The 12,730-nt window shown below is 35.2% G+C and overlaps 3 protein-coding genes across 9 annotated transcripts; 1 reads left to right on the forward strand and 2 right to left on the reverse strand.

The window, feature by feature from the left end:
- Window positions 1-14: 14 nt before the first annotated feature.
- LOC107416233 (protection of telomeres protein 1b) lies at window positions 15-3,326 on the reverse strand. 5 transcript variants are annotated; one of them, XM_016024715.4, is made up of 10 exons: window positions 2,854-3,320; window positions 2,571-2,707; window positions 2,192-2,345; window positions 1,941-2,008; window positions 1,764-1,852; window positions 1,287-1,559; window positions 1,122-1,195; window positions 933-994; window positions 508-663; window positions 15-364 (listed from the first exon to the last, which is right to left on the reverse strand). In XM_016024715.4, the coding sequence occupies exons 1-10, from the start codon at window positions 2,975-2,977 to the stop codon at window positions 176-178; spliced, it is 1,326 nt and encodes a 441-aa protein (XP_015880201.3). In that variant the 5' UTR covers window positions 2,978-3,320; the 3' UTR covers window positions 15-175. The 5 variants fall into 5 exon arrangements, with proteins under 5 accessions (XP_015880201.3, XP_015880193.3, XP_015880209.2 ...); XM_016024707.4 differs by having other exon boundaries at window positions 2,153-2,345; window positions 2,854-3,318; XM_016024723.4 differs by having other exon boundaries at window positions 2,153-2,345; window positions 2,571-2,631; window positions 2,854-2,994.
- Window positions 3,327-3,834: 508 nt separating this feature from the next.
- LOC107416178 (uncharacterized) lies at window positions 3,835-7,805 on the reverse strand. 3 transcript variants are annotated; one of them, XM_016024640.4, is made up of 6 exons: window positions 7,324-7,805; window positions 5,890-6,429; window positions 5,425-5,645; window positions 5,175-5,321; window positions 4,484-4,708; window positions 3,835-4,303 (listed from the first exon to the last, which is right to left on the reverse strand). In XM_016024640.4, exons 1-6 carry the CDS (start codon window positions 7,582-7,584, stop codon window positions 4,060-4,062), a joined length of 1,638 nt encoding a protein of 545 aa, XP_015880126.2. In that variant the 5' UTR covers window positions 7,585-7,805; the 3' UTR covers window positions 3,835-4,059. The 3 variants fall into 3 exon arrangements, with proteins under 3 accessions (XP_015880126.2, XP_015880134.2, XP_048334105.2); XM_016024648.4 differs by having other exon boundaries at window positions 5,890-6,452; window positions 7,324-7,462; XM_048478148.2 differs by having other exon boundaries at window positions 5,890-6,458; window positions 7,324-7,436.
- Window positions 7,806-8,019: 214 nt separating this feature from the next.
- LOC107416341 (ABC transporter G family member 26) lies at window positions 8,020-11,786 on the forward strand. Its single transcript, XM_016024833.4, has 9 exons — window positions 8,020-8,775; window positions 8,908-9,194; window positions 9,280-9,435; window positions 9,560-9,743; window positions 9,838-10,116; window positions 10,202-10,486; window positions 10,595-10,879; window positions 10,991-11,098; window positions 11,428-11,786. The coding sequence occupies exons 1-9, from the start codon at window positions 8,569-8,571 to the stop codon at window positions 11,695-11,697; spliced, it is 2,061 nt and encodes a 686-aa protein (XP_015880319.3). The 5' UTR covers window positions 8,020-8,568; the 3' UTR covers window positions 11,698-11,786.
- Window positions 11,787-12,730: the final 944 nt, after the last annotated feature.

A 12,730-nucleotide genomic window follows, 5' to 3' on the forward strand; every position in this document is an offset into this window, starting at 1 on the left:
TCAAGCCTCAGGAGGAAATAAAAATGAATATATTCTTCTTTTGCCTTGGCAATGTACATGAAAGACACAAAACATATTAGATATATACAAAGATGCTGTACAGCCCTATGATTATGACACTTTCTTGGATCTTTTAAAGGTGCTCCTGATATCTATACTTATGGAAAGATACATATTACTGTACCACTAATCGTGTTCCACAGAAGAAAAATTCTCGTGAAGAAGTCATCTTTAAACAACACTCTATCCATGGTGGTTTCCTAGCAGCATTATCTTCTTCTTCACAATTTGCAGGCACTCCAAGCAATTCATTCATCTTGCTCGCTAGAACATCCAACGACAAACAACATGTGGAAAACCTTGTCTGCAGAAGTTTCAACATTGAATTTGAGTCAAAGGAAATGATAAAATCCAAAAGGGAAGTTTTCAGCTTAGAGAGCTTAGTATCTTTGCAATTGTCAATCTAGGTTGATGTTTTAAGTGAAAGAAAATTATTTGAGCAAATACCAATTCACGACCACATAAATGTGCATGTATTCTTGCTGTCGGATCCTCTAGAGTCAGTCTGATCTTCTGTTCAGTAGACCCAACTAGCTGACAAATCTCTCTCACTGATGGACATATTGCTACCACTCGAACAATACATCTACCAGCAATAGCCACCTATTAAATATACACAGAGATTTAGACAAACTAAAAGATAAAATTGTAAATAGCATATCTAGAAGAGAATGGATAAATCCATTTAATTTGAAATTTAAATAAGAAAGGAAACATCGTCACTTCATTGCTTTGGAAGTTGTCATCTTTGTACTTTATATTGAAATCTTTAGCCTCGATTAAAAAAATATTCTAGCAACTTTTAGCAGACAAATCAAATGCATAATCAGAATCAAATTGATTCAAAGTTTTACTGGAACTGCATGTCAGACCTCCTCCGAATTAGTAAGGAAATCCATCAATGTTGAAGTCGGAAGACTAGGATAGTCTACCACTAAAAAACAGAATTTGAAGACAAATTAGCCATGGATGTACATAAATATTTAATAGTAAAGGAAATAGTGAAATGCTCAAATGTAGACAAATTTGTTAAATATACTCAAACATTATGCATTGGTTACCAGTTAAGTTGGGAAGAGGAGTACTCCATGTAGGCAAAAAACCTTCTTCCATTGTTTCACGCTCATCAATTGTCCTGATATATGATTAATATGCAACCACATTAAAAGCAAAGGAATAAATATATTAATCAATTCCTTTGTAATAAAAAAGGCCTTTCTTTTTACCTCTTACATTGTAAGACACTGTCATCATTTTCAGAAAGAAACCTAATTCTAGAAGATGGAAGAAATAGGCCGTGCCACAGTCCAGAATGCTCTTCACATCTAATGTTACGAAACTTAACCCATTTACCAATGCCTTTGAAGTGTAAACCAATATCTTTAAGCCCTTGATCAACAGTCACCCTTAAGACAGTTCCAACACAAGGAAATTGACAAATGATGTGCCTAGCAAGAGGAACAGGTTCTATTCCCAACGGAATTTCTGAATCCTTATATCTACATATACAAAGGCAAATTTTGTATAAACACTGCCAGTCATACCAACTTTCCTGTACCTATCAACTTAAAACCCATGTCTTCTTAAAACACAAGATTGAAAAGAAAAATACAAAAAAATTATGCAGCATCAATGTATAGAAGTTATATAAATGCATTTTAGATTCCATAAAAAACTCCTAAAACCATATATATTCTAGTTACTTTGTGTCCAAGCTTAATGGAGGGGCATCATTTCCATCCCAAACAAAGAACATCCATCTATTCCTCGAAGCTTCTTGGACATGCAGAACCTAATAGGAATGGTGAAAACACAAGTTTAGTATTCCAAATCAACACTTAAACTCCAAAGTTATTACCAACTGACAATGATACACTCACCTTACATATAAGATCAAAATGTTGATTAGCTGCGAGATTTTTCATCGAAACAATATATTCACTGTTTCCTAGAAAACATAAAGATAGAAGCTTCAACTCAGTATTGCTCTCTGTTAAAGCAATGCGATATTAAAGCCAAATAGATCACAAAATTGATGTAAGAACATTGACCGAAAAATAAAAAACAAAGTCAAAGATAAGTACGCTTAGACCTGCACCCATATCATGGTAGCGGGAAACTTGCCACATACGTGGAACGTAACCGGTGTCCTGTTCTAGAAGAACAAATCCACGAGAAGCTTGATATGGGGTATAATTTGGTGTATTTGAATTGACATCGAACAGAGCATACGATGAGTACTGTTTATTACAAATTGCACATGGCCTATTCTCATACTCCTTAATCTGCAAATAGGATAAGCAAAATGAACAATCATACAACAAAATATGGAAATATTAAGAAAACAGTAAGAATTTTTTAACGAAAGGGTGGACTTTTTTCATCTCTTTTTCAAAAACATGGATAAGTATTCCATTTGAAAAGTTGCAACAAAGAGGGAAAAACTTATCTTCAAAAGTAAAATAAGAGTAAATAAGTTGGCAAATTAAGTAAGGCAAATAAGCAAATACCATGACATGGTACAGAATAATGAAGTCCTTATACGACTGAACCAGCGGAAGGTCCTCAATTCTGTCAGAGAACATATGAACTGATAACTCCTCGTGCATTTCAGATTCATCCACAATTTTCAGTATTGAAACGTAGTCTACGAAACACAGGTATTCAAAAATAAAAAAACCAAAAAGAGAAAAGCAAAGCGATAAAATAACAATACCCAATACTCAAAATCAAGAAAAACAAAAACAGCAAAAAAGAAAAACCCAAAAAGACAAGTGGGTTTTTTTCTTTTACCAGTGCCAGCACTCTTTCTGGGAAAGCTGAACTCGGTGACAATGCCAGCAAGATTAGCTTTCTTTTTTAGGCGCTTCTGTCGAGCCTCTCTGATTGAAATTATAGTGGAACTACTCGCGCTCATCTTTTCTTTCTTTCGTTTATTATATTGGTCGTGACTCGTGAAACTGTAAACGCCTAGATAACAGAAAAGAATAGGACAAAGAGAGAGAGAGAGAGAGAGAGAGAGAGAGAGGGTCTCAAAGTTCGAAAACTGAAAACTATGAAATAGGTTTTCGGTTGTGATTATGAAGCAGGTAATCGGCTTTTGGGTTTTCTCATTCCTCTCCTACTTGTTCAGTTTGTCTAATCAGAATTATTAGATTTTCCTGTACCCTACTTTTCCGAAAAGATTTTGGCTTAATCTAATATTATGTCAGACCACAATCATTAAATCATACCAGCTTCCATAAAATATCCTAGACCCCAAAAAAGGGGAAAAAGAAAACACCACTACTTTTTTTTTTTTGGGGACAAAATACAAGATTTACTCTGATTAATTTACTTCTCAGTACCGACCGATACATGGATATTTTTCAGTAGAATGATAAGAATTACGAAAAAAAAAAAAAATAAATTTGTTATTTGTTTATTAATGTTTACTATTTTATAGTTAATATGTGTATTTTGATAAATGTCAGCCGTTTAATTTCAGGGAGGCTTAAACAAAATCCAAAACAAAGATTTCAAGTGTGAAATAGCCAGAATGTTTAATTTAAATTCCTGTACAATGGTTACCAAATATTTCCTGTGGAATCTCAGACAACACTAGGTCTTAAAGAGAATGGTTAAATTTGTAGGGATTTTGAAAAAATAAAAATAAATAAATATATAAATTCATAGGATGGTAACCAATTGATGTTGCATTTCATGAGAGCACGTAGTTGAAGGAAACCTTGCAATCTCTAGCAGAAACAATCAATCCAAAGCCAAAAACAAACCTGGTTTTTAATGACCCTTTTTATCAAGCTCGAAAATTCTCTTTATAACCGCACAACATACTAGGACAAGCTCATGTTGTTTCCCGTGGTTTAACCTCTTGCTAAACGAGTACAATTTGAGTAAATTAACCCTGTATAACTTTGAATTTGAAAAAATAATTGGAACCAAAATAATGTACATTGGCAACTTAAAGAATTGATTTCTAGTTACAACCAGTTTCCTGATTCACTTATCCCGGAGGCTTTTCTCAAGGTGCTCATTTTCCCTCTTAATGACATCAAGATCAGCTTGCAGCTTGTCTATATTTAGGCTTCGTGAGGCTATGGCTGCTAGCTTCTTTTCACGTTGAGCCACCTCTCGTCGTATTCTATCAGTTGCCATGATCTTCTCAGAAATTTGTTCAAAGCTCTCATGGATGCTTGTGAGCAGCCTGTAAGCCTGTTTTCCTACTGTGTCTTTCTTAGCTTCCCTGCAGATAACACATACTTCTTTAGTAAAGCAAACTCTAGTTCTTTATGTTCGACCCCAAAAAAAGAAAAAGTTGTGACTGCAGTTCACGAAAAGAATGAAAAGTGCATCATGATCAATATCTGATTTTAAGGACACAAACAATTTATAGGCAAGCGGAGTTGAAATGATGAGATTGTACCTGAACACCATCTCATCCACAACAGCATAGGTTCTGTGAAGACGTTCTTGAATGGAGTTACTCTCTAACTGAAGTTCCCTGGTATCCTTTAAGATCCGCTCAATGTCAGCATCTTGTTTTCGACTGTTTTTTGTGATCTCCTTTATCCGCTCAATATAGGATTTTCTTGATGCCACTTTTGGCTGCTTCTCTAGATCTGTTGAAAGTTTAGACAGTTCATCCTCCCTGAAGCATGGTAAAAAACCACAGTAATTATCCAACAAGAGCTCATTGCTTAAAGAACCTTGTGATAGAAACCCAAAAAAAGCAATAAAGTTTCATCATGTTTTTGCTTCTTATTATGAATCGTTCTGTATTATAATATAACAAACTCAAAAGTCCCAAGGTACAATCACCACGACCTCTTCTGACTTATGCCCTGGTTCATCCCTCTAGAATGAAAGAGTCCATGTCAATGGAGTGTACGCATACTCTAAATGTTTAGCCTCACCAAATTTTAGTCAGAAGTTACATTCATGCCTATATACTCCTGAAAAGCTTAAAACAAAATTGTAATTTCTACAGTGACCCATTCCGCTGAAAATGTAATAAAATGGAATCGCAACCCTTACTTAAGAAAGAACAGCATATCATCTGCAAAAGTTTCAGCATATGCATATATATTCTATTTTATGGCCCAAAACTTGCCTACCTCTTTTCAATGTCAGATAAGAAGGATTGCTTTTCTAGCTCAAGTTCTCTCAGCTTTTGAAGCTTTTCCTGACCCTGTGGAACATTTGCATACAGAATCTGCTGCAGACCTTCCTTTTTCTCTTCCAAGGGCTTTTTGAGAACTTCCCTGTAAAAGAGTTCACATGCATACTTTAGATTTTCTCATGTTACACTCATGCTAAGTAATTATGACTAAATTTTCAAGAAAACTTAACAGTTATGCCCCATACCACTGTGACTTTAATTCCACAAGGTGATGTTTTCTAGTATCTACTTTCTCTTTGAGTTGCTCAAGGTAAAAGTCAACAGGATGCTGGTTATTAAATGCCATTTCTGCTGCTGCTTTTAACATTTCTAACTCTTCCTCAAGATGGTGCAAGTCAGAAGCCTTCGCAATCACCTCTTCCAAGAACACTTTCTCTTGACATTGAGTTTGAGTCTCATTTCTTATCTAGTTAAAAGAACAAGCATCAAGCAATAAAATCAGTATCATAATATCTCTGTCTTTCATCTAAAAAGAGAAATAATTTTCTTTTATGGGGCTCTTTGGACCTTCAGTATCTATTTAAACTAAAATTCTGATTTGTCTTTTTAGCACCACATTCTTATAGTACCAAGAAACTAGTTCATGTGGACAACATTGTCCATTTCAACTCCAATTTACCAAAATTCATATTTTTGTCTGGTAAACATACCTTAGAAGACTGCTCTCCAGAAGAAGCTACTTTCTTTTCAAACACCAATGGATCTTTATCATCTCCCTGAACTGCAGTTTCTTCACCTCTGGGTGCATCTTGTCCAGCAACAAGAGGTTCTGCAATAGAATCCTTCAAACTTAATACGTTAGTCTGTCTGCCATTGTTGAATTCTCGTGTGCTAGATCTTGATTCATCATCAACAGTCATTTCATCCTTTTCCTGTGGAATAATATTAACATCACAAGGCTTGCTGACAAAGGCATGCCCTGTCTCAGAATTCAGGGAATCCATCACTTCAGATATCAGCCTAAGATCATCCAAGTTGCCTCCAATTTTCTGTATATCAATATCTGCTCCATTTTCATCAAGCTTTCTTGTCGATTCCTCCCAATGTCTCTCAGATTTATCTCCTTTGGCTTTCCTTCTACCAATGACATCATTTACATCAGCAAGTCTTCCACCTTCAGATGACTCAGAAAGCCTCTCCACCAAGAATCTTACCAACTTATACAAGTCCTCTTCAGATGGATATAACAACTGCCGTAAGCAAGACATATAATCTGTTTCTAAGCATAATTTCAGAATAAGAATAACAATAATCACAATCAGAAGAAATAAAGGGGGCAGACATGGCAACAGTAAGCAAATAAGAAGCAGAGGAATAAAAAAACAACATAAATTCATTCACAACAAAGATTCTAAATTTCCTCTGCCAGCAGAAAAAGAGCAATGTCATACTGATAATAAAAGAGCAATGCTATACGTATTACACATACAATGCCATAAAATAATAATAGAACATATTCATTCACAACAAGTCCTCTTCAGATGGATATAATAACTGCCCTAAGCAAGACATATAATCTGTTTCTAAGCATAATTTCAGAATAAGAATAACAATAATCACAATCAGAAGAAATAAAGGGGGCAGACATGGAAACATTAAGAAAATAAGAAGCAGAGGAATAAAAAAACAACACATATTCATTCACAACAAAGATTCTAAATTTCCTCTGCCAGCAGAAAAAGAGCAATGTCATACTGATAATAAAAGAGCAATGCTATACGTATTGCATATACAATGCCATAAAATAATAATAGAACATTCGAATTTGCAGCATGAAAATTTTGTTTATTTTCGTTAACTAATATGTAGACACTGTTATAAAAATGATGCATGGCAAAGTTGCTATGGAATGTAAAATATCATAATCTGTATCAGCTTGGGGCCAGTAGATTAATATTCAAATAGTAAAATTTCGAAGCTCTAATATATAACTCAACGAAGCTTCGTTCGTCAGTAAAATCGCATTAAAAATTATTCCTTTAATTGATTTCCAGCTTTTTCACGGCAACCAAACACCGACCCAGTTAACCAAAACTCAAAATTTGAAAAACTCAATAATTTTTCTTTTTAACAGTAAAACGCACCTGGTGGAAACTCATGTCGCCGAGGTAACCCAGATTCTTTATCCGAGCAGCGATGTCCGTACAGATCTTGACCTGTTCGGCCACTGAGGAGTCAGGCAGGGAGGTGGGAAACGAAACAGTGTCGTCGATTAGGTTGAGGGCCTGACCACAGATCGAGACCAAGGTGGTGGGCTTCAGTTCCGGGATTGAGAAAACGTTGTTTGGAACACAAACCCCGGAGTTTTCGAGGGACTTGAGCAGTATTTCCTGGGACTCTTCCATGGGTTGTTATTTATTTTATTTTATTTTCAATTTTTCTGGGGTTCTTTTCTATTTTCTTCTTTTTTGCTCGTAATTTAAATCCGATCAAAGTGGAAATTTACCAACTTGGTTTGTCTGGTTCTCTGAGTTTTCTATGCTTGTGCTCAGAGAGAAGCCATTGGAGAAATCAGTAGGTTGGTCTGGTTGTCCCCTTAGATGCCGTTATGGGGTTTTGATCCTATCAAATACGGCGTCTTTAGTACTTAATGACCTGTTTGGTATCCTCATTTAACTAATGGACTGCTCTGCTAAATCCATTTTAACGTTGTACTAAATTCTTCAAAGATAATAGTTTTTCCCTTCTTTTTTTTTTTTTTTTTCCCCCTCAATCGATCAAAGATTATAGATAAATTACTCATAATTCGGATATGAAAGATATTAAATGTGACAACATATTAGTGGCTTAAAATTTAAAAGCAGCTATGTACAAAAATGATTAAATCTAGTACAACCATTAGTATGCTACAACATCATTGTGCATTTAAAAATTTGGTAACTCGTAGCATTATTAAAGTAAATCATTCCTTTCATATGGATTTCAACTCTATTACTTTGAGCCAACAAAGAAGAAAAAAGTCTTGTTATTATTGCACTTGATTAAATGAGACTATCCAATTAGTGGATTCCCATTTAGGTCTAAGAATACAAAAATGGGTAAGCCAGCAAAGATGAAAAAAACCACAAAAGCTAATTCCTAGTTTGCTAGTCATGTACTTGGTGTGTTTATGAGGAAAGCTTCAAGGGTGTGTGTGAGAACTTACAAAAATCATATCTATTTTTTCTCCCCCCTAGTTCTATAAAAACAAGGCATGGAAAGCATGTGGCGTACCAAAAAACACCCTGCCTCGATATATAGGCAAAATTTTGGTTTGATACTGTTGGTTCACCCCTTTTCAAATAGTTATTGAGCTTTCTACCTGATTTTTGGGTGCTTTTTCAAAGAACATGGAAACCAAGAGGGAGGATGAGATTGAGGACATGTCATTGTCACCCCCAACAATTGGTTCTATGCAGATTGCAGGGAGCAATGGCTTTGGTCACAACATAGAGTTCATGTCTCAAGCTTATCTTAGAAATAGATACTCCGAGATCGATATAGAAGATGAGAGCTCTAAAACCAACAAGGATCGCCCTCTTCCGGTCTACCTCAAGGTAGAAACTTCTCTTTGAATCCTTCTTTTTTTCTCAGCTACTGATAGGAGTTTATGTCAAGCTCTTCCAATATTGAAATACAATGTACATAGTATGTCATGTCATATTCTGTGCTTATCTTTGTAAATGCAGTTTGAGGATGTGGAGTTTAAAGTAAGAAACAGCAAGGCTTCCTCTAACCCGGTGAAAGCAGTGGTATCGAAGGTAGCCTCACAGCTGAACATGGATCAAGATAATTACAAGCATATTTTGAAGGGGATAACAGGAAGTGTTGGTCCTGGTGAAATTCTCGCATTGATGGGTCCTTCTGGCAGTGGGAAAACAACCTTGTTGAAGGTGATTGGAGGAAGATTGCTTGACAATGTTAAAGGGAAGATAACTTATAATGACATACCATATAATCCAGCTCTTAAGAGAAGGTAAAAACCAACACTGCAAGAGCTTCTCTTTGTTGTACATGGCATAAAATATTTATGTTTCTTTCCTTCTTTTTTAACATGGCAGGATTGGATTTGTCACACAAGATGATTTGCTATTTCCACAGTTAACTGTGGAAGAAACATTAGTATTTTCTGCATTTTTAAGGCTTCCCAGTCACATGACCAGGCAACATAAATATGAAAGAGTGGAGATGGTTGTGAAGGAGCTAGGCCTTGAAAGGTACATATTCTTGGGTTTATAGCCAGATACTATTATTAAGAGTCTAATTTGACTCTTTGACTCAAAATTTCCTTTAAAATAAAGTCATTGAGCTCATTCTCTATGTGATATCTCATACAACTAGATGTCGTCACACAAGAATTGGAGGAGGATTTATCAAAGGAATATCAGGAGGAGAAAGAAAAAGAACCAGTATAGGTTACGAAATTCTTGTTGACCCTTCATTATTGTTGCTCGATGAGCCAACCTCAGGCCTTGATTCTACATCTGCAAATAGACTTCTTATGGTTCTTCAAGGACTTGCCAAGGTATCTATATCAGTTCTTTTTCTTTCCTCTTTCTTGGCTGAATTTGTGAAAAAAAATGCCCCTTCTGAAAATTTAGACATTTGATGGTCTACAGGCAGGAAGGACCATAATCACAACCATCCACCAGCCATCAAGCCGGATGTTTCACATGTTTGACAAACTTTTGCTAATATCAGAAGGCTACCCTGTGTACTACGGGAAGGCTAGAGAGTCCATGGATTATTTTTCATCATTGAGATTCATCCCAGAAATTCCCATGAACCCTGCAGAGTTCTTGCTTGATTTGGCCACTGGACAAGTTAATGACATTAGCGTCCCCGAAGATTTCTTGGTACCTAGACAGAGTCCTGACTTTGAGAAGGCCGTAATCAAAGTAAGAACCCCTTAGAATTTAACATGTTCTATATTTTCTTTTATTGTTTCCCTTATCAGAACATCCGTTTTCATTTTATTACTAGTATCTACAACTCAAATTCAAAACTCTGCTGGAGCCAAAAGAAAAAGAAGAGAATCACCGAACAGCAAAGACCCCAGAACATCTTCAGTTGGCTATTCAAGTTAAGAAGGATTGGACAATGAGTTGGTGGGAACAGTTTATGATATTGTCTAAGAGAACATTCAGAGAAAGGTGCAGGGATTATTTCGATAAGCTAAGACTAGTTCAAGCACTTGGTGTTGCAGTCTTGTTAGGCCTCCTTTGGTGGAAATCCAAGACGGACACCGAGGCACAACTTAGAGACCAAGTAAGTTTTTCATGGCTATAACAAATAAGAAGAAACGAACATCAGTTAGTATATCAACTTCCATGAATCAAGTTAGTAAGCTGAACGGTCATTCTATTGAAAATGCAGGTTGGTTTGATGTTCTACATTTGCATTTTTTGGACTTCCTCATCAATCTTTGGAGCAGTGTATGTCTTTCCATTTGAAAAGGTATATTTGGTGAAAGAAAGGAAAGCAGACATGTACAGACTGAGTGTATACTATGTATGCAGCACCCTATGTGACATGATAGCACATGTTTTCTATCCCACATTTTTCATGATCATATTGTACTTCATGGCTGGCTTCAAGAGAACAATCCCTTGTTTCTTCCTCACATTATTCGCCATACTACTGGTGGCTGTGACAAGCCAAGTAAGTTCATACAAATCAACAACGTTATTATTGCTTCTTTTTATTTTATTTTATTTATTTATTTATTTATTTTTAACTGTTAAAGAAAAATGAATTTCTTTTGGAAATTAGGGAGCTGGGGAACTATTTGGAGCTGCAGTTTTGAGTATAAAAAGAGCTGGGATGGTTGCCTCTCTGGTGCTAATGCTGTTTCTTCTTACTGGAGGTTATTATGTGCAGGTACTCTAATTTGTCTTTGTTTATTCTTTCAAGCTAATTATGCGTACCCTTTTTCTTTAAGTTCTAAATAATACCAGCCGAATTGGAAACAGAAAAAAATATATTTGTAACTTGCAAAAACAGAAAAATAAGTAATCAAAATCATTACTTGTCCCTTTTTTTTTTCTTTTTTTTTTTTTTCCGATGAGGCTTTTCAAAACCTTGCTTTATGAATCCATAGTCCATATTGAACATTGAAAAAATAGGAATATCATGAAAGAAGGATTCGGAATATAATTCGTATGGAGCTGACAAAAAAATGTTTTGGTTTTGGTTTTTGGTGGCTGCAGCACATACCGAAATTTATGCAGTGGTTGAAGTACTTATCCTTCATGTACTACAGCTTCAGACTTCTCCTGAAAGTGCAATATTCAGGAGATCAATTATATGAATGTGAAAGCAGAGGAGGTTGCAGACCTCTTCAGAGTTCTCCCTCCTTTGACACTGTCAGCTTGAATGGAGGCATGAAAGAAGTTTGGATCCTGCTTGTCATGGCTCTTGGTTACCGCTTGTGTGCTTATTTTTGCCTTCGAAGAAGAATAAACATAAGCAATATCTGAGTATATATATACACACATGTATACATATATATACAGTTCATATCCCATGGATATATATTTTATAGTAAGCTGAAAAAGGTTTTCAACCATTCAGGAAAAGCTCCTCAATTCCATAGGTTTTAGGGTGGAGATTTGGACAAGAAGGGCTTAAAAAGCTGATCTTCTTTCTAAGCTGTGGAAATGAACTTTGTGATTAATGGCAATTCAATACCGTTTTGAATCAGAACAAGTGATTTCATCGTGGAATTTGATCCAAATGGTTGTTTTTGAATGTAAAACTAATTTTCAATAAGCCTCTTACAACAATTGATTTATTCGTTTGTCACCCCCTATGCGCTTTCATGTTTATGCTTTCTATAGTAAATAACTAAAAATTGTGAATAGAAGTAAAACAAAATAATAATAATAATAATAATAATAACTTAATCTAATCCAACTACTACCACTATTAATTAAGAGTTCGAGGGGATAAAATTAAGATGGTCACCAAAAATAATAATCCTACGTTCTTTAACCTATTAAGTGAGCATAATGTTTAATTAACGCAGACATGTTCTTTAACATTTGTATAGCCTTGCAACTGTGTTGAAAGAACTAAAACGATGACACGTTTGTCCATGTCATCATTTCAGTGAGCAAAATTACATATTCGTTTGGTAGTTAAGTTAGTTATCAACTGAAAAAATGTTTCTATTTTTGTTAGAAGTCCTTAAAGTTCCCAAAAATGACATTGCAAAATTCCATTAGTTAGCTTATCAAAGTCCGCCAATCACTTGTGATATTGGTGAAAAGTTACGTCTTATGACATAATATTACTCTTAACAATCGAAGTTTTGCATATTAGAATCTTTATTTCTTTTGTGGGTTGGTTTCTATATCTTGGGTTTACTGATCTTACAATCCAAAAAAATTCTCAATTCTACGTTATTAGTTAATTTGCTAATTAAATGTTTCTAATTAAACATTTTCCATTTACTATTGAAATTATCAAACAGATGGTTGTTAGAGAGCTACATGAATAAAACGGTGATTA

The sequence above is a fragment of the Ziziphus jujuba genome, chromosome 1, assembly GCF_031755915.1.
Source record: "Ziziphus jujuba cultivar Dongzao chromosome 1, ASM3175591v1".
Classification (NCBI taxonomy): Eukaryota; Viridiplantae; Streptophyta; class Magnoliopsida; order Rosales; family Rhamnaceae; genus Ziziphus; species Ziziphus jujuba.